Below are 25,360 nucleotides of genomic sequence, written 5' to 3'. Positions count from 1 at the left end.
CCTTCTCTGTACTGCTCTGGCAAGCCCCAAATGCTCCCCATTCTGTCAGGGGCAGGACAAATAACCCCGGATCCCGAGGGACCCAGGACCCTTCCCACGTGTCCCGTCGACGGGACGAAGGAGCCCCATTTAACTCCCCGGGGGGGCTGTCTCCAGGGGTGGGACGACAGAACAGCCACGAGGCCAGGGTTCTCCGTGGACCGTATGTGTCGGTCGTGGCTGTTCCGGATGCCGCACGAGGACCCGGGCGGGGCATCAGACAGGCAAACGGACAAAAGGGGACCGGAGCCGCGCCCCTGAAGAGGGGATGGCAGTTCAGTGACCTGCATGGCCTCCCAGGGCTCCCTTTGGGGCGTCCGGGTCCAGGAGGGCAGGGACCGCATCCCTCGGCCGTACTAACAGCTCCCCCAGCATCGGCGAGCGGGCAACAATTACTTTTCAAGCACCGGTGTTTCGCAGGCCCTTTCCAAGTGAGATGTCCCTTTCACAAGGGCACAGCCGCGGAGCCACCACTGACCTCTCCTTCCTTACAACCCAGGCCCGTGCGCGGAGCAGATGGAGGGCCGCTGCGACAAGGATTTGGGAGGACCGCAAGGACAGCCAATAGGAATGGGAGGTGTGTTCAGGGGGTTTTTATCAGGGAAAGGCCGGGAGGGGGCTTTGGCTTCCGACGGACGGGACGCTGAGACAGCCGCCGGGCTGGGGCAGCTCCCCCGTCCTCCACGGCCGGCCGGCATCCAGCGCCCGGAGCGGAGAGGCTGCAGGAAGGTCAGGCTGCCCAGCAGAGGGCAGAGGCCTGCGGACCCTCTGACGTCCTCGCGCCCTGTGATGCTCCACGCGATGTGTCCACTTGCTTGGACCATGGGTCCCCCAGTCCCTCGGTCAGACAGTGTTCTGGCCATTTCCAGACGAGGTTAGCGTTTGAATCGGAAAACCAAATGAAGCAGATTGCACTTTCTTGCATGGGTGGGCCTCCCCTAAGCAGTTGAAGGCCTAGAGAGAAGCCACCCCCGCAAAAAAAAAAAACAAAAAAACACTGGCCTTCCCATGAGTTACAGGGAAGTGTTCTTTCCTCCTGATTGTTTTTTTGATGAGTCATTGGTCTTCTGTGGCCCTTGACCTTGACTGAAATGCCAGTTCACGCCGGGTTCCCAGCCCGCCAACTCACCCACAGATCTCGGAATTTGTGAGTGTCCATAAACGTGTGAACCAGGTCCTTACAACACAGCTCTTCTATATAATAAATACAGATAAGTATAAATGTATATGCCTCTGGAGCCCTGACTAATAATACATGCCGTCATGTGACATTATGTGCCATTTGCATAACAACACATGACCGAGGGCAGACCCGCAACCGTTTGGGAGCAGGGTCATCTTTGTGAACCAGTCAGGGTTGGGCAACGCTTAAACCTCTGGGGTAATTTTAAAGGGGAAAATGCCCCGAGGACCCACGTGTCCAGTCCCCCACCCTCCGAGGGAATGAATGAGAACAAGCAAAATCTGGCATCGAGCAACAAAACTACCCTGTCCACCCTCAAAGAAAAGGCTCCGCAGGGGAGACCCTGGGACACGTCCACCCGGAGCCTGACCGGCAGGACGTCGGGAGTCCGCCGACTGCACACACGAATGCTGGTGCTTCCCATCCCTTCGTCCCCGCCCAGACTTCCGGCGCCCAGTTGCACACACAGGTGCGGCCCAGCCGCACCGCTGCAGCGGATCTGCAAGTATAATGTGCCTTTTGTTTATAGCGAAAACACTCCAACCTTTCCATCTGGTTTTGAGATTTGCAAGGAAACAGGCTCGGAGAAGGGTGCCTGCGAGCCACACGCATAGCTGGTTCGCTGCTCCGTGGCAACAACGGAAGGTGACGAATTCCTAAGAACCTCTAGTTTTGCTCGCCTTAATGCACGCACACACACACACACACACACACACACACACACACGCAGGAAGGATCATCCCCAAGCATTATTTACTGGCCACGCCGAACGGGGGGTGTGTTGACCTCTACGTTTCCTGTCTGTAGTCATCCCTGGGTCTCACTCCCGCTCCCTGATGGGCATGCCTTCCCCACCTGGCCTCAGGGCGTCTCAGCCACCCCAGCCCCAAATCCCACCTGAGTCACCTACCAGGCACCTATGGGACACCCACCTCACTCGCTGGGGTGGGATGTTCCTGTTTGGGTGAGAGCTCATCAATTTTCATGTTTCCCGGCCTTGCACACTGTTTTCTCTGCTTGGAACCCACTTGGTCCATTTGGGGATATATGGACTTATTTTGAGGCCTCTAGCTGAAGGATCCCCTCTTCGTGGTCTTCCTCCAAGCTCCTGCCTTCCGGGTGCTGCTAAGTGCTGGAGTTTTGGGGAGCGCTCATGCCTGCCTCTCCCTGGCACCTCACACACTGCACGGCGCTTCCTTACACTGAATCTTTGCACCAGGAGGCTAGTTCCGTCAGAGCCTCATTACGCTTCTGTCCAAACGCATCCTGCTGGGCCTGGTGCCCAGAGACAGCCAGGGCAGTGACGTGTCTGTTAGGTGAACCAGGAGCCAGGTGCTGGCACACTATGGGGTGGGGGGCGGGGGTTAGAGGTGGGAGAAATTTGTTATTTGTAGATGGGTTCATCCTGTAGAAAGTAGGAGTTTCCAACAAGGTCTGCACCTGAGGAAAAAATGGAAATTCAAGGATAACTGCAGAGCTGGAGACTTTATTTTGCCTTTCAGATCTTCGCAGAGAGAAGGCATCGGGATGTAAGAGGCTCCTTCCAGCCTCTCTGAGCTCCCGCGGCTGGAGGCGGGGGGCAGATGCTCGGGCATGAAGAAACCTACACCCTCTTCCCCTGAAGGGCTTAGTAGTCATGTGGTCTGCTTTCCTGCCTTCTTTTCCTACCTGATAAATAGGTTCCCAGGTGATATGGTAATGCTCACACCGGCACTGTGGCAGAAATACCTGCAAACTAATTAAACACAGACTGGATGTCTTCCAAAGAGAGTTGTAGTCAATCATAAAGTAATGTAGACACAAACTGGATTCAAGTTCCCTCCATCCACCCACCCACCCATCACTCATCATCCCACCATCCATCCCTCCATCCATCCATCCACCATCCAACTTTCCATCCACCCATCATCCATCACCCCTCCATCTAACCATCCATCTATCCACCATCCACCATCCAACTCTCCATCCACCCATCATCCATCACCCCTCCATCTAACCATCCATCCATCCACCATCCACCATCCAACTATCCATCCAACCACCCATTCATCCCTCCATCCCTCCATCCATCCACCATCCATCCATCCATCCAGCCACCATCCATCCATCCACCATCCAACTCTCCATCCATCCATCCACCATCCAACTTTCCATCCACCCATCATCCATCACCCCTCCATCTAACCATCCATCTATCCACCATCCACCATCCAACTCTCCATCCATCCATCATCCATCCACCATCCAACTCTCCATCCATCCATCATCCATTCATCCATCCACCATCCATCCCTCCATCCACCATCCAACTTTCCATCCACCCATCATCCATCACCCCTCCATCTAACCATCCATCCATCCACCATCCACCATCCAACTATCCATCCAACCACCCATCCATCCCTCCATCCCTCCATCCATCCACCATCCATCCATCCATCCATCCAGCCACCATCCATCCATCCACCATCCAACTCTCCATCCATCCATCCAGCATCCATCTACCCACCCACCCAACAGATGTTCACATGGCCACAGTCCTTAGTCTACGTGCTGTAGCTAACCACTACAATACGAGCCAGTGCTCACAGAAGGAGAACACAGAAAACAAGCACGTGTTAGGAGTGCCAGACTCTCCGCTTACACATCCCGTTTGGGACCTCACTGACTGCTCACAGAATCACCCAGGACCAGCGACCTGACCGTCCTTCTACAGATGAGGCCCCTGAGACCGGGGGTCCAAAGAACGACTCGAGCTATCTTTTAGAGTCCATTGTTGCACCAACGAGGGTTCTCCGCATGTTCACGGCCAAGGATAATTATCAGTCTTTCCTTCACGGACAGACCGGTGCATGGTCACACTGCAGTGCTTTAAAAATCTGACAGGTAGGTTTGTGTTCCGTGCACTTGTCTCCCCAGTCGGTGCCTCGGTCCAGGCAACAGCGGCAGAACCTCCATCTGGCGAATCCCTCCCCAAATAACAAAATATCCACAGACACCCCCCCGCCCCCACCCCACCCCCAGTCCTGTGTCCGTCTGGGAAGCCATCGGCACCAGCGGCGGCTCCCCGGTTACTCGCTATCAGCCAAGCCCGAGAAGGCGCAGCTCGCCTCTGAACGTTTCCCCTTGTAAAATATCGGCGGGTTTTCTCTGAAAATCCCCAGTACCAGGGACTCTCCAGGTTCCCCCATGAGCACAGAGCGATGCGACCCTCAAGATTTCGTGGGCTCGAAATAGTTCCTCAAACGACCACCTTTTTGAGAGCCACGAAAAGGCTATTTATTCAATGTGTTTCTTTTTTCTTTCAGATGTAACAGCTCTTGCCAGTGCACAGGGTGAATTTCTGTGTGTTTTTTTTTTCAGACCTTCGGAAAAGAGAAGCCCTATTTATCCTCATTTCATTTCTTTTAGCCCATCCGAGAGGTTCCTCCACCCGTTTAATCAACAGCAAACCCCAAGAATTGCCTGTGGTCCCACAGGGGCAGGGGGAAAAACTTGAAAGGAAACTGACATCTTTGCAGGGGTAAAAACGATACAATATGAATGAAAGAATGAAATGTGCACTTTGGCCCTTTTCTATCCCAGCCGTAGCTGCAAGAAAGAAAGACGAACCAACTTATCATTCCAAGACTGACAGCTGGCTTTCAAAGACACAGTCCAGCCCAGGGACCTCTCGCCTTTCCGGGAGGAAGAGCTGCCGCGTGTTTCTTTGAAGCTGTGACCTTTCTGGTGAGTGGGTGGTGAGACTCCACTCTTACTCCCCAGCCCCGGGCATCCTGGCCAAGTTCACTGGAAGAGGCAGAAAAGGCATGATACCCCGGTGACCCCGAGACCTGGGGGGCCACGCCCAGGCTTCCTGGCTGCACTGTCCCATCCGGGGCCGGCCGCTGTGGGGGGTGCTGGTCCCACGCTGGACGGGGGAGTGCGGCCCACCGGACATTGATTTGGCAAATTCTGGAAAGAGGAGGCCTCCTTCCTGTCCTCAGTTCTTCAACCCACAGCATCAATCAGGCCTGCCTTTGAGCTTTAGGATCATAAAATATTTATTAACTTCCAGCTTTTAATGTTCATGAATAAAGAGCCAAATTAATAATTTTTGAGCGTTGGTTAAGAAGACACTCAGCCCGTTCTCCGAAGGGACGGTGCTCAAGGCCATGCGCGAAGTCAAGGCCGCCTCGGCCCGGCGTGCCCGCCGGCAGGCTGTCCTTCCGTGACTCGGGAGGGGCGGACTTCGAGAAGTGAAACTGTTCGAATGCACGGCAGTTTGCTACTTCGTGTTTCCTCTTTGACCTGGTTTGTGTGGGGAGACACACACACACACACACACACACACACACACACACACACACACACGAAGCCAGGCCACAGAGCAATTCCAGTACAAACACAGCCCCATGGGTCTCCACACAGAGGCGCACGGGACAGAGGGTGGGGACGGGCTGGTATCCACTCACATAATGACACAGCAGCTCCGCCGCCTCGGGAGGCTAAGAGGTGGTGTTTTCCTTCTTCGAAATGCACCACTGCCACACCAGGCACCCCCTCACCCCGCCACATCCCAGAGCCCCCGAGCAGAGACTGGCAGTGGGGGAGTGCATGTCCCACGTGGGGCGCACCCAGCCACCCTCCCCTGAGGGCCCACCATGCGCCTGCATTTGCTGCGAGTGTGGGGGGTGCACGGTTTCACCTCTTGGGGGCTCCCCAGGTAGAACCTGCCTGCCCCCCTGTCTGCAGAACCCACACCCACACCCCAGGCTGTCTGCAACGCCCAAGCCTTCCCCCTCAACCCCACGGGTGGGCTGGGTCCCCGGGCGAGAAGCAGCCGCTCCCTGTCTGACTCCCCACCACCCTCCTGCCCTCTTTCTCACAACAGACAGACAGTGGTTCGGGGGACCCAGGCCGTCCAAGGGACACCCACAGAGTCCGCCCACCCTCAGCACTTCTCGGAGGAGAGACAAAGGTCTGTGGAAGGCAATGCTGCGCCCCGAGGCCAAGCCTGAACGGACACCCGAGGGCCCAGGCGGCCATTTCTCTCCGAGGTCCGAGGAAACCCCACTGCGGGTTAGGTGTGGGGGCAGACCCGGGGCAGGGGGGACGCGACATCGTGCCCTGGGGGCTGGGCAGGAGTCCACAGGGCGTCTGCGTCTTCAACCGGCTGTCCCTCCTGAGCCGTTCCTTTCAAGCTGCCCACCACCTCCTCTGTCATCGCAGCGCACACACAGGCCTGCGCACTGGAATGCGTAAGCAGGTTTGCTGCGCGCCGGCCGGAACGCGCTGTGCCATCCGAGGGCGGGGGGCGGGGGGCGGGGGGCCGGTCTGGAGTCTGTGCCCATCAGGCGCCTGCGGACAGGAGAGTGAAACATCCCCCCGACGACTCAGCTACCTCTAAGTGGGCAAAGGAGGCGGGTGGGGCCTGCCTTCTAGGTCCGGACACGAACGAAACGTTTCTGAGACTGGGAAACCGCTCCCCCAGCCCCGTCAGGGTGAGACGCCCCAGAACACACCGCCGCACGACTTTTCCCACCGGATTGCGAATTCCTCAAAGCCGGGACAGTGTTCCGGTTACCTCTGTACCCTAACAGACCCGCGCAGCACCGCAGACAAGCGTGAAGGGAAGCGTTGCTTTCATTCGCCCTGGGAACGGGAGTTCACTGCTCCGAGGGCAGAAAACGTCCCCTTAGGGAATCAAAGGTTCTGGCGGCCCCTGGAGACTCAAAGCCCAACGGTGAGAAAGCTACTTTGGCTGTGGTGGTGCGGGGCAGGGCTGTGGGGTTGAAGTCGTTTGTATCTTCTGCTCCACAGCTTTCAACTCCTCGCCTCCAGCAGGGCCCAGGACCGGAGGGGGAACCGGCACAGCCGCCGCAGTATAAACTGTGTAGCGCTTCCTCTGTGAAATGCAACCATTAGACTGTTACTCAGTATTTAGAATGCTGCAGGCAGGCGGGGCCGTCGGGCGGTATCCTTGTTCTCAATCTGGCCGCCCTGGAGAAGGACCTGAGAACTTCACGTACATACACTGGTCTCGTGGGCCCCGCCCTCGGACACTTGGCCTTGACTGGATGAGGACACAGTCCCGGCAGGGCCCAGTTCTGAGAAGCCACACGCATGGGCTTCCCTTGAGGTCGTCCTGACCCAGAGGGGGGCTCCTCCCGGAATCCGGGGGCCGCCCCGGGGCCAGGACCCAAGGCAGGCCGGCCATGGGGGGTGGGGGACGGTTGGCTTGGATGTCGGCTGCCCGAGTGGAGGAGGCCACACAGCCACTCAGAGGCTTTTAAATCCTTTCTCTGAAATGGTGTCCTCCTCTCTCTCCGGTTTTTAAACACTGTATTAACAACAGTCCGGAGTGGCCGGCAATAAAACCGCCCTGAGGAAGGGGATCAATAATTTAGAGCCGAGACTACAGAGTAATTACATCACCCATTTCAATTCCCCGCCCCTGAATAATTAAGGGACCCTTCGGAGACGATCTGGACCTGCGCGGCCCGGCCCGGGCCGTGCTGTTGGCCGGAGAAGCCCTGGGGGTCTGTTTCTGTGGAGCTGGGTCCCCCCTCCCGTGAGCGGGGCTGACGGGGCGCGGGGAGTGTGGGGACACCCTCCCTCACGGGGTGCCCTGGCGCCTCCCTCGCAGACACGGTGACGGAGGGGTCCACCTGAAACGCTGGGGTGTTGGATGCATTTCCAGATCCCCGGAGAGGCTAAGGGCTAAAATGAAGCTTAGGCTGCGAAAGAGGAACCACCAATGACCTTCCTGTGCCCTGACATGTCTCCACGTGACCTTGACCTGTCCCACCGGATGCCACAGGGGGAGAGAGAGGCCTTCTCAGTCTGGGGGCGATTTCAGCAAAGCACTCTGAGAGCCCCCGGACAGCCAGGAGCCAAGTGTAATTGGGGTTTTTCAGACACGGTCTGGACAGACACTCGGTGCATTTCGAGCAGAGAGCAATCCGCTGTCTGTCTGTGCGCCCAGGCTGAATCTGGGAGCTGGGAGGAGACACCCCGTTTACAGATGGGAGACGAAGGGCATTCAGCCACGGGGCCAAGGTCAAGGGGATGGTGGGTGGGTGCTGGGACAGGCTTCCCACTGGGGCTGGGCTGGGCAAGCTGCCCCTGGGCCTCTACATACAGAGTGTCATCATTCACAGGTTTTCCTCTGCTCTCGTCTCACCAGACGAAACACCCATTTATCCACCACCCATATGCTTCAGTTTGGGAAGAAACGATTTTGGTTCTACTCCGTGGAATGTCGATCTTTGCGTAAGGACGTGATCTCGGAATTCCCGGCAAACTCACTGATGAGCATTAACGTCCAAGTAAAGAGGAACCATGACTCACGGAGTCATGGGCAGCGCGTCCGCAACCCCAGCCCCTGACATGACTCAGAGCCACTTACCTAGAAAAGTCAGAAACGCATTCAGTAACACCGCCCGCCAGCGATGTATTCACCCAGCACACCCTGAGGAGCTGGCGCTAATGTTAGCATGCAAAACATTGTGGCGTCGCATAACATTAGAGCAAGATGGAAACTTACCCAGGATTTTATTCCAGTTCCTCATTCTGTGTTGGGGGAGGGGGGGTCACAGCAAATCAGCTTGGGGGCCCTTCCTTCTCCCCCGCCTTCCTTCCTCCCTTCCTCCCTTCCTCCCTTCCTCCCTTCCTTCCTCCCTCCCTCCCTCCTCCCTTCCTTCCTCCCTTCCTCCCTTCCTTCCTTCCTTCCTTCCTCCCTTCCTCCCTTCCTCCCTTCCCTTCCTTCCCTTCCTTCCTCCCTCCCTCCCTCCCTCCCTTCCTTCCTAAGTCCTAAACAACACTCAAGGGACCGGAGTCTCATACCAATGCGCAGCACGTACACCCACCTGCCCGAATCCCCCCGAGACTATCCAGGAGCGAATTCTGTACGTGTTGCTCCGCATCTGGAGTCTGGCAACGGGGAAACAAGCACCGCTGCCCACCGGTGTTTCCTCATCCCCAGGGAAGGGGCTGAAGTGGGGGTTCCAGGCACCACCACCCCCACCCCCCCACCCCCATCTGCTAAGAGGCAGCTGGGCGCGCACCAGCTCAGCGCCGAGGACCCCGGCCGCCCAGGTCTCTCCACCGTGCGCCCGAGCCTTTGAAGGGCGTGCGTGGCCCGCGCCGCCTGGGTCACATCCCGTGCCTCGCTGGGGCCAGACACAGCGTGCGGTGTCCTCGGCTTTGCCCGGTCTGCGAGCACAGCCCTTCTGAGAGCCCAGCAACCCTGGGAGCAAACACCGGCTCGTTCTCAGGGCTCCCCGGGCCCGGCCTCCAACTCGGCTCCCTGCGACGAGGTCAGGGCGAGCTGCGGGAGGCACGGGCGGCCGTCCAGAGACGCTGCCGTCATTCCGCGGCCCCTAGGCTGACCTGCCTTTTACGAAAAAAAAAAAAAAAAACAGACTTTGCCTCTGAGTCAATACCCAGCGCTGGCCCGGCTGCTGGTGGTGTCTGCTACAGATCAGTTAAAATTAAATTCTAACCTTCAGGCGAGGTGCCAGGAACACACAGCCGATCTCCCCACGGGCATTCTGCGAGATAATGCCAGTGTCCCGCACGCAGAACACCTCCGGCAGCACATTAGATTTTTCCGAGTTCCCCGCCCCACGTTAAACTTTCCCCCCCAGTGAGTTGATCTGTCTCCCTTACTCACCCTCCAGAATCGCTTTAGTCTGTCCACCCCGGGCAGCCTGGACGCGCTCATCCCCAGAGTGTGCTCCCGTGGCTGGGCTGGTGTGAGCAGTGCACGCCCGAGGCCCCAGGTTCTCGCGACCGGAGACACTCCCGGCTTTTAACGCAGCTTGCCAGCGACCACAGTGTTCGCCGCTCGGCCCAGGCAGCCAATAGCTGCACGTGACACTGTCTGCCTCGGGGGACCAGAGGGCAGGGAGCTGCCGCCCTGCAGCGGCTGGCTGCCGGCGCCACCCCCGGGAGACCTCTGGGGTGTCTGCACGGGCCCCTCCCCGGCTCCCGTGGGGAAACCGGCACCGTTTTCTAAGCAGCCCCAACTCCCTCTGCCCGCTTCCCGGGGGCCGGCTGGGAAACCACATTCCGCTCCGAGAGAGACAGACTCTCCCATGCATCCCAGCGCGCCACTGCCAGCCTGCCCACCGGTCCCTGCGTCTTGGGTGGGGCTCTGAGCTGGGCGGGCGAGGGCCTGGGGTCTTGGAGGACAGGGCTTTCTAGCCACGGTTCCCGATGGAGGGTGAACGCCGGACATGCCAAGACACACCCGTGCCGGCTGCCCACGCAGTCCCATGTTGAGGGGACAGGCAGGCTTTCCCGAGGGGCATAAGCCAAGGTGGGGGACCTCAGGAGTCAATCCGGAGACGCCTCCTCTGCTGTCTCCATGCCCCTCCCGAGAAGCAGTGTGCAGAGAGGGGCCGGGCCCGGCGCCGCACCCCCCCGGCCGCCATGTTTTCTGAAACATTCAGTCGACACACGTTGTCGGAGCGCTGCCCTCCAGGCCAGGCACCGTGGGAAACTCTAGGGGAGCCAGAGAGGCGCCCACGCTGTGCTTGGGACAGACATCTGCGGCCCAGAGCTGTTGTTGGGACTTAATCATCCGCCGCCGCCCCCACGAGGGGACCAGGTCACCATGGAGACCCAGAGCTTCCCAAAGGACAGGGACCAGGCCGCCGTCTGCCCAGCACCTGACCCACCGGCACTGGGCACAGGGTGGGGACCTGGCAGGCGCTCCGAGACTGAGGAGGTGAGGACGAACTGCGACACCCATGCGTCCAGGAGCGGCGCCCGGGGCCGTCTGTGTGGGGCTCAGGTGTCCCCGTCACTGCCCGGAAGGGAAGGTGAGTCTCCCGTTACGGAAGTTTAGCAGGAGGACTGCACACAGGCAGATGATCCCTGCTCGGACCCCTTTTACGGGGGGAGGGGCCGCATCCGCACCGTCACGCCACCTGGCCCACACACACCCATCTTTCGTCCTGACGCCCGGGGAAGAGCAGGTGCGCCCGGGGGGAGGGGCCACGGGGGGGCAGCAGTGAGTGGGCACCTTTCTGGGGTTTTCTCACCAGAAGCTGCATAAATGCATACACTTAACCCTCACCTGAGGCTGTGCCCATTGGTTCTAGAGCGAGAGGCAGGGAGACAGAGAGAGAGAGGGAGAAACATCGGTCGTTGCCGCCCGCACGTGCCCTGATGGGGGGACCGGACCCTCAAGTTCTGGTGTCCGGGATGACAGTTCAAAGCGGTGAGCCGCCCGGCCGGGGCTGCTTAGGAGATGTTTAGTGTCACGGAAGCAATGCGCTGTACGCTGGGGGGGGGGTGGGGGGGGGGTTAGAGGCTGGGGGGGGGTGAATGACCCAAGAGCGTGGGTGAGTCTGTCTGGCTGACCCAGCGGGACTGGGAAGGAGGGGGAACAGAAGGGTGAAGAGGCCGGGAGAGCTGGAAGGCTGGACACTGGACGCCAGTGGACACACGGCAGGACGGGAACCCAGCTGTGCAGGTCGGTGCTGGGCAGGGGGTTCAAGGGTGGACGGCAGCAGCCTTTCGGCCCGTCTCGTCCTGAGCCCCAAAGAGCAGTCGCCGGGGGGAACGCCGTGGGAGGAAGGATGGTTGAAGGCGCAGCGGAGGAGGGCGGGAACCAGACGCAGCGGGTGGGGGCAGAGGGGTGAGCTCCCGGGCCTGCGTCGGGGGGAGACTGAGGGCCGGGACCCGGGCGCCCGGGGAGGCCAGGTACAAAGCCTCTGTCCTCACAGCGCGTGTCTCCTTCTGTTATTAGGCTGACAGCGCGTCTATCCAACGAAAAGCACAGGGTCGTCCACTGTGTGGTCGCCTCCTCTGGCACATGTCCGACCGCCACCCCCGGCCCCTCCCTTGTGGCTGGAAGGAGCACGAGACAGCTCTGGCCCACGAGTTCTGGAGGGAGCAAGGGGCCGCATCAGCCCCGGCCCCTCCGGAGGCCACTGGAAATGCCCAGAGCTCTCTCTCTCGGACTCGGACGTGGTGACAAGTGCGGATGTGACGGCACAGCCCCCCTGCCGACCACCCGGCAGGGGACGTGCTGCACGAGTGAGAAACACCCCGTACTTTCCCGAGCCTCGGGGCTCCTGGAGCTGCCCACTCCTGGGGCGTGGCCTGGCCCACCCTGGCTGCCGCACCTCACGCAGGTATCTCCCTAGGCTGCCTGCTCCCAAGGCCACCAACACTGAGACCAACTGGCCCTTCAACGGTCTCGATGTGTGACAGCACTTGGCAGTTTCTGAGGCGAGAAGGTGGGCGTGCTCGTCCCCCTGAACAGAGCAGCAGGACGGACTGGCAGCAGGCTGAGCCCACGGGTCCCTAGGAGAGGCGGGTTCTCGACCTCCCCACACCTTAAACGGTTTTAAACCGGCAAAAGGCACGCGCTGAGTACCCAGAGAAAAGCTGGGGATGTTTACAAACTACTGTCATAGCCCCTAACGCACTGAACATGCTCATGAAACAGGCTGCACATTTTCTGCCACAGTGTCAAGGAAAAGTCAAGGTTTTCTGGGCTTTTATCCAGGGAACGGAGAGGGCGGAGACCTCGGGACCTTGATTTTAAGACCTGTCAGGACCGGCTCCCACTGGGTAAACCTACAAAACACCAGCGGTTTCCGGCTCCAGGCAGGCAGGCGGGCAGGTGGGTGGGCAGGTGCACACAGGTACCCCAGGTAGGGCGAGAGGGAGGCGACCTCGCTCTGGACCTCTCGAATTATGCCACGGCCCCGCTGTCTGGACCGTAATGGCCCCCTCCCTATCTGAAGGACGGCCCCTTGTTGTCTTGGAATGGAAAACCAGGACGAAGAAATGGTCATCTCCCTCGGAGCTTAAAAGCTTTACTGGAACTCGGAACGCTGGCCGGCAGTTTTCAAGGGGCGGCTCCTTGGACTCGGGAGTCTTAAGTGCCTCAGGCCTGCGGGTGGCCTATTGATCCCGTCCTTATGGAAGCTGTGCGTGGGGGGGCGGGGCCGGCCCGGCCGCTTTCCACTTAAAAGGAGTCGCCAGATACACACACCAGGACGGCGGCAGGAACCAGGGTCGCTGGTGGAAGGGGTCCCACGCCCAGGCACCGGCAGGGAGTCTAGGGTTCCCTCCATCAAGAGTCTCACAACAGAGACCCTCGCGCTGAGGACCAAGAAAAGCTGACGGATAGTTCCCCGAAAACGGCTGACACGAATCCTGGGAACGTGAATTTCCACGGCTTTGGAAGGGCGGGCATGATGGACGTGTAGTCCTGCAAACAGACCACGTGGAACGCCAGCACAGGGCAGACCGAATGGCTGCGTGGGATGGGGAAGGAAGGGCAGGTCACCGGTCCCTCGTCATCAGGCAAAGCTCTTAAAACATTAGATTCTAGTGTCACAGGTTCGATTCCCAGTCAGGGCACATGCCTGGGTTGCAGGCCATGACCCCCAGCAACCGCACATGGATGTTTCTCTCTCTCTCTCTTTCTCCCTCCCTCCCCTCTCTAAAAATAAATAAATACAATCTTTTAAAAAATTAGATTCTGTCGTGGTCATCGTATTTTTTTCCAAGTCATTTGGAGTTTTGTCATCTGTGTCGCTTTTCAAAAAACAGGATGTCCGTGGACCTCAGTATGGGGGGCAAAAGGGACAGTTGTTGAAGTTTTATAAACATGGGCATTAACTCAAGTGTTGTGTGAGTAAGTCATATTTTGAATGTACTTCTCACCGTCTTCTACTTCTATAGAATGAGGGTTGTTGTTTTTTCCTTTTCGGCGTTTGAATCCACGGGGGTGATTCCAAACCTTTAGGACATGGTTGGCGAGCCACGAACTGTAACGTCATTTCCGTTGAAACCGTACCACAGGTGACAGGAACCAGGTACTGATTTTTCAGTAAATGACGGACTCTGCCTTCGCTTCATTTTTGCCTTCCTAAACCCGTACACAGCGAACACACTCAACGGCATCGCAAAGTGGAGGGAGACGCCAGGGAACGGGGACGCGGCGCAGAGAATTTGCAACCGCAAAGGTCGTGCTGATACTTTTGAAAAGCCACAGCAAACCAGGCCGGCTTCCCCGAGCAGGCGAGTGCGTCCTGCCTGAGCCAGACCGGGGCTCTGATCGGGGGGCCAAGACAGTGACGGTCATTGCCGGGGCTGACGTGGCGGCCGGCGAGCGGGGAGGGCAGGATAAACACGCCCCCCTGGGCTACGGATGACACATGACCTGCTGTCCGATTTTCGGAGACGGCGTTCACGAAGCACCAAGCCCTTGTGCGTGCAAGGGCTGAGTTTCCGGCGATCGGGAGTTGAGCTTCGGAATGCCACAGCCCGGTCCGCGGCTTCCCCGGCACATACCCGTTCTGAGAGTCCCACTATCCGACCGGACCCAGCGGCCCCTCAGCGCCCTTCACTCCCCGTGCCCCGAAACTTTCCGTGAACACACAGTGGGCACTACCACCCCGCACCCTCCTTGTACTGCATGACCTCTACAAATCCAAGGGCACGAGAAGCATCACATTCCCTGGTTGTCTTTGCAGCATCTAGAATTTGCGTCCGGCGTTTTGTCTGACAGGCTGCGGGTCCCGGTCAGCACCGGGGCACCCCCTCCCCCCAGGCCCAGTCCGGGGTCCTGTGGGTTTACGCCGTGACAAAGCACGGGGGAGGGGCTTCTGATCGTCTGCCCTGGGCTACAGGACACAGTGTCATTCTGGCTACTCCTGCGAGTGTGTGTGTTGGTCTTGCCGCTTCCGCAGAGGCTGGCTTGGGCCGCAGAGCTCTCTGGGGTGGCTGGGGCTCGGGAAACCCAGGACCGGCCCCGCCCGGGCCCTGCCCAGCCCTCCCCGGGGTCTCATCTGTCCCCGTGGGTTCCACCCGAAAGCCCCACTCGGACCTCTGCTCCAGGTGGCCACGCCAACACCTCTGGCCTCCCTGGTCCGGGACGGTTTCCTCTCTGTCGGCTCCCGCAGGCTCCCCAGCCCGGCCCGCCCAGGCTGGGACCCCGGACTGACACCCACGGGAGAGGGCTGTCACCGAATGAGGCAGGAAAATGCACAGGGCGAGGCACAACTAACGCCCCCGTTTTATCACCAACCCTTCTGTTACAAAATCACACGCGTGTCATTCTGTGCCATCACACCATTACATCACGCTCAAGCACGCCGTAGGACACTTTAGGGGAAAGGCTCACATTAAAACGATGAATGATCACCCCCTATTATTACCCTCCCAGCCGCACTCCAGCAGGCCTCACCTCCGCCGGACCCCGTGCGAGAAGGGGCCTCGGGAAAGCCGTGGAGTTCTGGGGGGACGTTAGCCGCGTCCTTCGGCGGGGGGCCCTCGGTTGGGAGCCTCGCTCACACGCACACACACGTCTGCGGCTGCGGGTCACAAGCCTTTTCACTGTCCTCACACACCCCCGAGGCAGGCTTCCCCCAGAACCTGCCTTTCTCGGGGCACCGTTCTTACAGGTGTCCGCGACTCCTTGCAACTGCGACACGCCTGCTGGGGCGGGGACAGGAAGCCGGTGTGTTGCCCTTCCGGGCCTTCCTGTGGCTTTGACTTTGTGGTCGGGGACGGAGCCTTGGAGCCAGAGGGAACCAACCAACGGAGGATGCTCGCAGGTCAGCAGGAAAGCACTTTAAAGGGCGCGGCGTCCCCCAGGGCTCCCCCCGCAGCAGCGCCCCCGCTCCCAGACCCCCCGGTGGACGCTGGGCTCCCTGCAGTCCCCGTGGGATGCCACCCATATAAAGGCTCTGGCCGCCGAGGACCAATGGCCTTTTGTTCTTCAAGGTCACAGACACCTTCCGCAGGGAGTGAGTACCCCACAGGCTTCAAGGGGACCCCCAGAATCCGGGCCGGGTCGTGCCTACCCCACAGTGCCCTCGGCAGACACTTTAACCGGGAAATGACTCCGCCTGAGGGGACATGACAAATAAGTAAAAATCAGACCAACGAGGGCCGGCCCTACGGCACACCGATTCATCTGCACGGCTTTCCACGGACAAAGAAATGACGCGGACACGGCTTTCGGTTACGGTTTCAGAGGCCGGGAGCCAGCGAGAGTCCTCCGAAACTTTCCTGAATAATTTATTTCCACTGTTGGTTCTGCCAAAGGAAGCTGGGAGGTGGCGTTCCGTGGACAAAAGCGGTCCCCAGCCCTGAAGGTCGTCTCCCATCCCCCTGCCCCATGGCCGGCAGCCCCCCCCCCGCCCCGCTCTGCCACGGCTCAGGGCTGCTTGGATTGGCAAGCCAAGCACACGGCACGGCCAGTGGGCCACAGGACCACGGACTTCAGCCTCAGTGAGTGAGACAAGCAGCCATGGACTGAAGAAGGCCGCTTGGAAGCGGTGTGAGGAGAGGGGAGGGGGAGGAGGAGACACACTCGAGAGGAATGGGGAGGAGTCACAAGGACGTAGAAGAGTGAAGACGGTGGAAGAGGGGAAGGGGGGGAAGGACGGAGGGCAAGACGGAAATTGAGAAGCAGAAAATGAACAGCTTGCATTCATTATAGGGATGCAAATCTCCGGTGACACAGACACAGGTAAGTTATCTGACCTTGGGGCCATCGATTTATCTGCAAAGAACCAGGTGCACAGTAGGGAGAGGTGGTGGTCAAAGACAATTCGAGACAAAAGAACAAGTTACTTCCAGGCAGGCCTGTGAATGGGGTGCGGGGCGGCACGGCGGGGGAGGGTCACGCTAAGATGCCACACGTCTGGTCTTCGCTTTGTAATTACTGACGGGACACTGTTTCCGAGCCCGTGTCAGTGCCCACCCAGGGCTCCCCGTCGGAAAGCCGTGCCGGCCTGGACGTGTGTTTCAGAGCAAAGTGGTAGACGGCACTCGACACCACTGCACTGTGCGTGAAAAATGGTCACGACGGTGAGTTTTAAACTGTGATTTTTACTGGAAAAAAACCCAACAAACCCCAAGTGTTATGCACGGTAAGGGGGTGAGCTCATGGCGTTATCCCCAGCCGTGGAAGTGGGTGTTCTCCCCGCCTGCCCCCACAGTGGGGGAGCGGAAGCGTCAGGACAGGAAGACGCTCGCCCCAACTCACGCGGCCCGTGGTCGGCGCATCTGGTGCTTCCGAGAGAAGAGTGTGCGGTTCACGCCCCTGGGTGCAACCAGTTTATCCTTCTCTCGCCCAAAGAAAACGAAATGCAACAGAAAATTTGCATTTTTAAAGTCATCCGCCAGCCCTCTGACGAGTCATACAGGTCCCTGCCCCACGACCCGTCCGGATGGCGGGGAACGTGAGTCCACCTAGATTCAAGGGTTGAGAGGCCTGTTGACTTTAGCCTGGCCGGTGGCTCAGCTGGTTGGAGCATCGCCCTGGGCCCCGAAAGGCTGCAGGTTCAGTTCCTGGTCAGGGCGCAGGCCCGGGCTGTGGGTTTGGTCCCTGGCTGGGACGCGTACAGGAGGCAACCACTGATGTCCCTTTCCCACATCGACGTCTTTCTGTTCCTGTCTCCTTCCCCACCTCCCGGTCTGAGATCAATAAACACGTCCCGGAGCGAGGAGTAAGACAAAGAGCGGGAGAGAAACTACTGACTTGACAGACTCACGTCAAACCTTTGACCAGCCCCTCGGCCTTGTCCCCTAACACGGGGTCAGCCTCGGGGGCGGGGGGGAGGGGTGCAGCCACGCCCTCTGCCTGTGTGCGAGGACGGGTGACCTTCCGTCCTGCCCTTCCTCGGCGGGCACTGTGGTCAGATCCGCAGCTCCAACTACACGGAGCGTTATTTCCTTTGCCTTCTCCTCCCCAGCGCCCGCCTTGCCAGGGGGACCAGCAGGCTCTCGCGGGCGATCGATGCGTGTATGTGTCTCGGCGCGCTGGGGTCGGAGAGGCCGGCAGCCTGGATCAAACAGTTCCTTGAATGCTTTGAACCCACAGAGCTTCCCGGGGCTGAACTAACAAGGCCTCCTGGGCTCCCCCTTCCTGCATCTCAAGACCCAGAGCGGCTCTTCTGTCGGCTCCACAACCTCTGGGCAGAGCGGCAGTTCTAATTGCTGAGGCCCTGCTCCCGCCAGGGGTGGGGGGTGGGGTGCGGGGGGTGGGGGGGCGGATTCCTGCTCTTCGCCGCTGCTTTTGCCATCTCTCGGCCTCTGCTGAATCTGGGAGAAAGGAGCAGCTTTGCTCCCCAGTAACGGTTCCAAATGAGATTGGAAGATCACCCAGGAGGCGCTGTCAGGAGGACGAGCTACCTGACGGGTGAGAGACAGGCGGGTCCACCCTGGGTGAGGACAGCAGAGCACTGGGTCCAAGCGGACGCCCGGGAGACGGGCAGCGTCGAGGACGGTGAAGGCCGGCGCAGGCCCCGGCCGACCCTGTCCCAGAGGCAGGCTCTCTGACTCTGGGCCGCCTCGGCCTCCGCCTACTTTTCTAAAAATTAGAAATAACACTGCCTTGCAGGTGGTTTGCAGAGGTGGAAGGAAACCGTTCGTGTTGGGTGGTCTGTGAACAGGAAGTGCTGTTTAACGAAATGACAGAGACACTGAATTAGCTGGAAAATCGGGACGCTTCTCCCTAAGTCAACCCAGGGCTCCAGCTGAAGGGGTCGCAGCCCAAGAAGGGTCTGCATTTCCTGGGGTGCGGCAGGTCCCACCCCACAAAGAGAGCTGTCTGGGCAGCTCCAGCCGGGGCTAGCTGCTTTCGTTTCATTTTTTAAAAATATGTTTAATGATTTTAAAGAGAAGGGAAGAGAGAGAAACATCAATGTGAGAGAGAAACACTGACTGACTGCCTCCCACACGTGCCCCGACTGGGGATCGAACCCATAACCCAGGCATGTGCCCTGACCAGGAATTGAGCCTCCAATATTTTGGGGTCCAGGACGATGTTCCAACCCATGGAGCCTCACCAGTCAGGGCATAATAACAGCTACTTTCGGGAACTGTAAAATGCTGATGCAGAGAGTTCAGCTTTTGCATCTCAACATCTGGCTTAAAATATGAAAGCATTTCCAAGTCCTCACCAGCCTTGGGCAAAACGCATGACTTCAGCAGGTGCGCTCCCATGGAGGAACGGAAACGTCAGCATAAAAGATGCAGAACACAGCTTCGCTCCATGCTCACCTGGCGCCCAGAACCCTGCACCCCCCCAGAAGTGCGGCGGGACTCACTGGGTGGCGTCCTGGAATTCGTCTCCCATGCAGCTGAGCTCTGAAGTCTAGGGTGACTTTTTTCACAGTATGTACTGTTATTTACGCTCCCAACACCTGGTGCGTTGCAACAACTGTATGCTTCCCAGTGGTTAATGATCTGACCCGGCTGCAGGACCACACCGAGAGAAACAGAGGGGAGGGTGGCCGCCCAGCTGTGGTCGCCCCAAAGCCCCAGGTGCACGGGAGCAGACTTCCCTCAGGAACACCCTCCCATGGGTGCATGCATGTGCGGTTTCATGTTAAACTCTCAGATGGAAAATACCTCCCTCTTTGCTTCGTTGCCCCCAACACCCAGCATGGGGCTGGGCTTTGAAGGGACCCTTTGTGTGTCCTTGCTGGCATGGGTAGGAATGGGCTCAGCTAGCTGCCTTCAAAGGTGCACGGGGAGTCGCATTTGAGGACTCGAGGGCAGAGAACCGCTGACCCCCGTGGGAGAGGATCCAGAGGAAAATCAGAATCTCCAATGAACGATACTTCTTTCCAGAACCCCAACGTTCTTCCGAGTTAGGCCGATGTGTCCAAATCCACGGCAGAAGAACACAGCAGTGCTACCGGTCAGGGGGACAGTGGGAGGGGGCTGGAAAGTCCTGCTTCACTGGCGGTCAGCCGGGGTGAGCCATTGTCCCTTTTCAAGAGACTGGAAACCACTTCCCTATCTCTCCAGGGACCCGAGTTCAACGTGTGCCCGTGGGCGAACACCCCCCAGCTGCCTTTTCCTCCGGCTGCGACGGCCCGCAGATTACGCCCCGCCTAACTCCCTTCCCTTAAAGTCACCCGCTATCAGTCCCCATCAGAGTTAGAAGCAGCAACACTGGAGAAAGGAGGAGGCACAGGCAGGGCAGACAAGAGCTGACGTCCGTTTGAAGCCTGTGCAATGAATGAGCTGATGTCACCTCCCAGCACATTTCTGAAAAAGACGCAAAGGAAGAACCAGGCAGGCTGAGGAGCCAGGAAGGGAGCGTTAGAGCAAAGCCTGCGACAGAAAACATGATCGGGAGAGAAAACTCAGGGGCCGGGACTCCTGGTCACCTGGGAAACTCCCGCCCTTTGTTTGCACCCAAAGCCGTGAATGCTTGTCTGGGGGAGCTGGTCGGTGACCTTCCCCCAGGCATACACCTCCTCTGCCGTGATGTCCACGGCAGCAAAGTAAACGAGGACAACCACAGCGCTCTCAGTCCCGCCTCCAGGGACTGTGGGCCCGCGGGAGAGAAGACTCATGCTGGGACAGACGCGGGCCCTGGAGCACAGTGGTCCCTGCGTGCTTCCTGTTGGGGGTGAATCGGTGATGGGCTGGACGTACAGGAGGAAGGATGTACGCATTCTCATCTTCAAAAAAATAGAAATGTTGTTTTGTTTTGCTTGTTTTTTTGATCAGGGATATGTTGCTTTTGGTTACAAAGGGAAGATACAAGAAGATTTTTTTTCTTAAAGATTGTATTTATTTGTTTTTAGAGAGAGGGAAAGGGAGGGAGGAAGAGAGGGAGAGAAACATTAATGTGTGGTTGCCTCTCGTGCGCCCCCTACTGGGGACCTGGCCCACAACCCAGGCATGTGCCCTGACTGGGAATCAAACCCTCGACCCTCTGGTTCACAGGCTGGCGCTCAATTCACTGAGCCACACCAGCCAGGGCAGAATGGGAACGCCTTAAGGTCAGATGACTTACATGTTTTGGCCCCCCCTTCTCTCCCCCAAGGCTAAGCAGAGTATTAGCAAGTCCTCTTGTATCAGCAGAGTAATCTCATTGCCAACATGATAAAGAGAAACTGGTTTAGGATTAATGAACTCTCTGCCTCTAAGCGATTTTCCAAGCCACCGTTCTGCCTCCTGAAAGTGAGTCTAACATTCGTGTTGGACTTCCCGCCGCCGCCATCGAAGCCGAAGCGTGGTGTGCTCTGGATCTGGGTGATGACCTGGATACATGTTCCCATATGCTTCACCGTTCGGCAGTGACAGCCAACCGAGTGACGGATGGGCTGTCTAAGGGACAGATTCCACCCCGGCTCCGTGTGCTCCAGATAACAAGGCCTCTTTAAGTCGATGTTTCCCGACAGCTCACGCAACACAGAGGAGACGGGCTCGCCTCGCTCCTTGAAGACCGTTTGCCAGAGAAATCGATGACTTCCGCTCTGCATTTAGAAAGACTGAGATGCAGAAGCTCTTGCAGAAACAGAGCTCTTTGGCCCAAAGAAGCAACACACTGAGTAACACAAAATGCACTGAATAGCTAAACAACACCCATGGAAAGGGTTTGTGTCCATCCTGAAAGATGGTGGCTTCATTTATCAGGGGTCATTGGACCACAGACTCGGGATGGAGTCGCTCAAAGAACACCGGACACAGTAAATCAGGTCCTGGGTTCAAGCCCTACTTCTGCCCCTTGGTGCCCTGGACTGGGGGGCCCTTGCCCCGCCCTTGTGTGTTTACCGTCTGACACGACCAGCCCATGTTTGCACAGCTGAGTATACGCGACCGGCACGGAGTGCTCGGTCCTGGCGGCGCTGGGCCCATTCTTTACGCCTCGTCGGGTAGTTTCGGTGGTAGCGACAGGCTCAGGGTGCCACGTCCCCCTCAGAGACGTCCTACCAAGGAGGCTTGACTCCAAACTTCCAGCAAGGGGACCAGCCACCAGGGAAGATGGGTCTGGCACCGTGTGGCGTCTCGGCTGCCTGTTGACCTCCGGGCCTGCCAGCAGACTCTTCTCCTTGTGTCTCCTGTCATGGCGCCCGGCACAGAACCCCACACCCGGGAGCAGTCGTGAAAACACCCTGGGCACACTCACAACCGACTGACCTCACACCACCAACAACCACTGAATCCCAGGCCACTCCTCCAAGTGTCCCCTCCCTTAGGTAGCTACTATTATCGAGTACAGGCTCCTAGGAAAGAATACATTCTGGAGGACCCGCTTGACCTTGGAGCCAGCCATCCTGGGAGCCTACCCAGGAGGGTCCAACTCGGAACTGTAGTCACAGTTGGCAAATGAGCACGCGTGTGATGCTGTTCGTCTGGTGCATGTTAGCGGAATCTGTGTATCCCAACCCTATGTAAGGTTTTTTGTTTAATCCTCACCTGAGGATATGATTTTACTGATTTGAGACAGAGAGAGAGAGAGACATTGATGTGAGAGAGAAACATTGATCAATTGCTTCTTCTACATGCCCCAACCGGGGATCAAACCCGCACCCTAGGTGTATGCCCTGAGCAGGAATCCAACCGGCAACCTTTTTGTGTATCGGACGATGCTCCAACCAGCTGGGCGACCTGGCCTGGGCCATAAGCTTTCACGTGATATTTAATTTTCACACTTTGCCCACTTCATAAAAGTGAGTAGAAAAACGTGGGGATCTAAAGACTGATTCCAAAGATAAGGGTCATAGATCACTCACTTATTTTCTGTGGGCCTATCGATTATATGACTGGACACTGCCCAGGTGATAAATGACGATGAGGGTCTGCCTGAGTCAGTCCCCTGTACAGTCATCGGAGTGAGAAAAGAACAGAACTGTGTAACATGTGTAATCTCGACCAGCACACTGCATGTGGCGTCTCGATGCAGTGAGGGGCTTTATAATCCTTTGCATTGCAGCTTCTGGAACCATCTTCCCAGTCCCATCACAGGGAAAGGGGGGTTTATTGTTTCCACATCCCACTTTTGCACCTACTTTGGAGAACACACCATAAACAACGCACACGGGACTGTCTTGAGTTACGTGCGTGGTCACTGTTAACTCGCCCACAGATTTACACATTCAGCTTGAAACCCAAATCTCAAACCAAGTAAATTATCTGGTGCAAACCAAATGCTAGTCTCTTACCCACTCTTCAGTACATCGTGTTGATCTCATTGAAACTCAAACATTCTTCTAACAATGTACTTGGAAATAACAACCTGTGTCCCTTATTGAAATGACTTGAGTACATGTGGAATGAATTCAAGATGAGGTCATTATGTGGTGATTGTGGGGGGTGGGTGAGAGTATCAGGGGGATAAACAGTAACGGGAAAAACTCCAGGAAGGAAGATGAGGTCATTATCACTTGTCTCGAGGTGACCTTCGTGCATTTCTCCGGAGTGTGGTATCTCTGAATTCTAAGCTGCTAGTCAAAATGTGTTCTGAGTACTTGACGTCTGATGTATTGCACAAATGGACCTAGAGTCTCTCAACATCTCTTCCTGGGCTTTAGGTCCAGCGCTTTTTTATCGCGGGGCATCAAGCAAACAGCTGGCATCGACAGCAGGCATCCCCAAATCCATCTATCACGAGAGCCCATCGCTGCGTTAAATTCATAGGCACTGACTTCTCCGGTCCCCCGATCCTCTCGGGCCACTCTTCCGACCAGATGGCCATGGACGTGGGTGTTCTTGCTGAGACCACTGAGACCTAGTCTATGGAGGGTGTCTTTGCATGACATTAATGGATACACCGTGTACTGTGGACGGTCCTGGACAGAAACCCTAGTTCAGGGCAAGTGTGACTCTTTCTCCAGCCAGGAGCTGAGTCAACATGGACCATGCAGGGTACCCTGGCCGCCAAGCGTATAATAGAAGCAGAAGCGAGGGACTGTTGCAAAACACATCCGGGGCCCAGAGGAATTTAGCAACATGCCACATTCACTCACTCATTCATTCATTCAAGTAATATCTATTGAGCACCTTCTGCATGCTGGGCCACAGGGCTGTAGCAGGCAACCACACAGAATTAAAACCACGATGTTTCTGGAAGCTCAGGGTAAGCAGCGTGGGGCCCTCACCGTCTCCGTCAGTGAAACGAGGGGCTTCCACTGGGTGGGACGAGAGAAGGAAAGAGTCAGGAAACACATCTGATGCTTTTGCAACAAACGGCACTTTCTCAACGGGAATGTTTGGCGAAATCCTAATTTGCCAGAAAGCAACAAGCTGAGCTCTTCAATAGAGAAAGAAAATAAACTGCTAATTACGGCTTCCTAAAACTGAGCGTCACTGCCAGCACACATTGTCAGCACACAGGTGTCGCGGCCAAAAATAGCCGGCACAGTGTCCAAAACGGGAGGGCCTGTCTGTGACTGCCCCCGGGGTCCTTCAGAGCCTGGGCACGACACAGCCGTCGCGGCTCGCTGCGCACGGCGGGGAAGGGGCCCCCGCTCCCGCAGAAGACTGTCAACAAACACAGCGGCCATCTGGTTGCAGCGTAACCTGAATTCACGGGAAAGTCACCGCCTGCCGCCTCCAAGAGGCTTTGCAGACATCTTAAAGGGATCCATCTCTCCTTGGACACCTCTCCGCCCGAGAACCCGGAGGTCACGAAGCGTCCAGCATTTTATTTAGGTGTCAACGGGTTCACTTATGTTCTCTCTACTCGCAAGAAGGTTTCGAGGCAGTCCTCCAGTCGCTGCGGTCCAGCGTGGTGTTATTATTAGCAACGAGCCTTTAAAAAGGCATTTCCAATGCTCCGTGGATGTCGATCACTCTTGGTAAATAACTCCGGTTACCGCGTGCACGCTGGCATTTCCAAAGAAATACCGACAGCTGATTCCTGCTGGCATTTCGGAGGATCCCCAAAACCAGCTCCGTGGGTTTGCACTGGGCCGGTACTGTGGGGAACAGCGACGTACGTTTCCATGATTTTCTCACACAGTCCCCCAGAGCAAACTTGATGGGAGTCAAATGCATTACCGTGGGAGCGTCAGGACCTCTTTTCTACCGTGTGGGTTCGTGCGCGCTAACAGAATCACGGTTGTTGAATCAGATCTGGCCCTTTTCTGAAACTTGCATGTAAATGGTAGCCCCGGCCGGGGAGCTCCGTTGGTCGGAGCATCGTCCCGTTGTGGGCCCCCTTCCAGGTGAGGGCATGGAAAAGAGTCAACCAATGAACGCATAAACAGGTGGGACAACAAATCGGTGTCTGCCTGTCTCAAATCAATAAAAAATGCATATACTTCAAGAGCCCTCTGGTTGGGTAAATAAAGTCTAAATGTCAGCTTTGAACTCAGGGTGGGCTCCTCAGGGAGGGGATCAAAGGAGAGAGGTGCAGAGGGTGGAGTG

The 25,360-nt window shown here is 57.5% G+C and overlaps 1 protein-coding gene across 4 annotated transcripts in view; it reads right to left on the bottom strand.

Moving 5' to 3' along the window:
• Positions 1–25,360, bottom strand: part of DPP6 (dipeptidyl peptidase like 6) — a 519,939-nt gene that overhangs the window by 285,812 nt on the left and 208,767 nt on the right. The window contains exon 1 of one of the 4 annotated variants that reach the window (XM_045837843.1): positions 9,879–10,044. The exons of the other annotated variants lie outside the window; for them this stretch is intronic. Coding sequence (XP_045693799.1) covers positions 9,879–9,929 — 51 coding nt within the window. The 5' untranslated portion in view covers positions 9,930–10,044. Of the gene's footprint in view, positions 1–9,878; positions 10,045–25,360 lie in introns of those variants that run through there. 4 annotated transcript variants of the gene reach the window in all.

Source organism: Phyllostomus hastatus, unplaced genomic scaffold, assembly GCF_019186645.2.
Source record: "Phyllostomus hastatus isolate PE091 unplaced genomic scaffold, TTU_PhHast_1.1 phas_contig_244, whole genome shotgun sequence".
NCBI lineage: Eukaryota > Metazoa > Chordata > Mammalia > Chiroptera > Phyllostomidae > Phyllostomus > Phyllostomus hastatus.
Note: the sequence above shows the minus strand (reverse complement) of the source record. Positions and strands in the feature narration are given on the sequence as shown.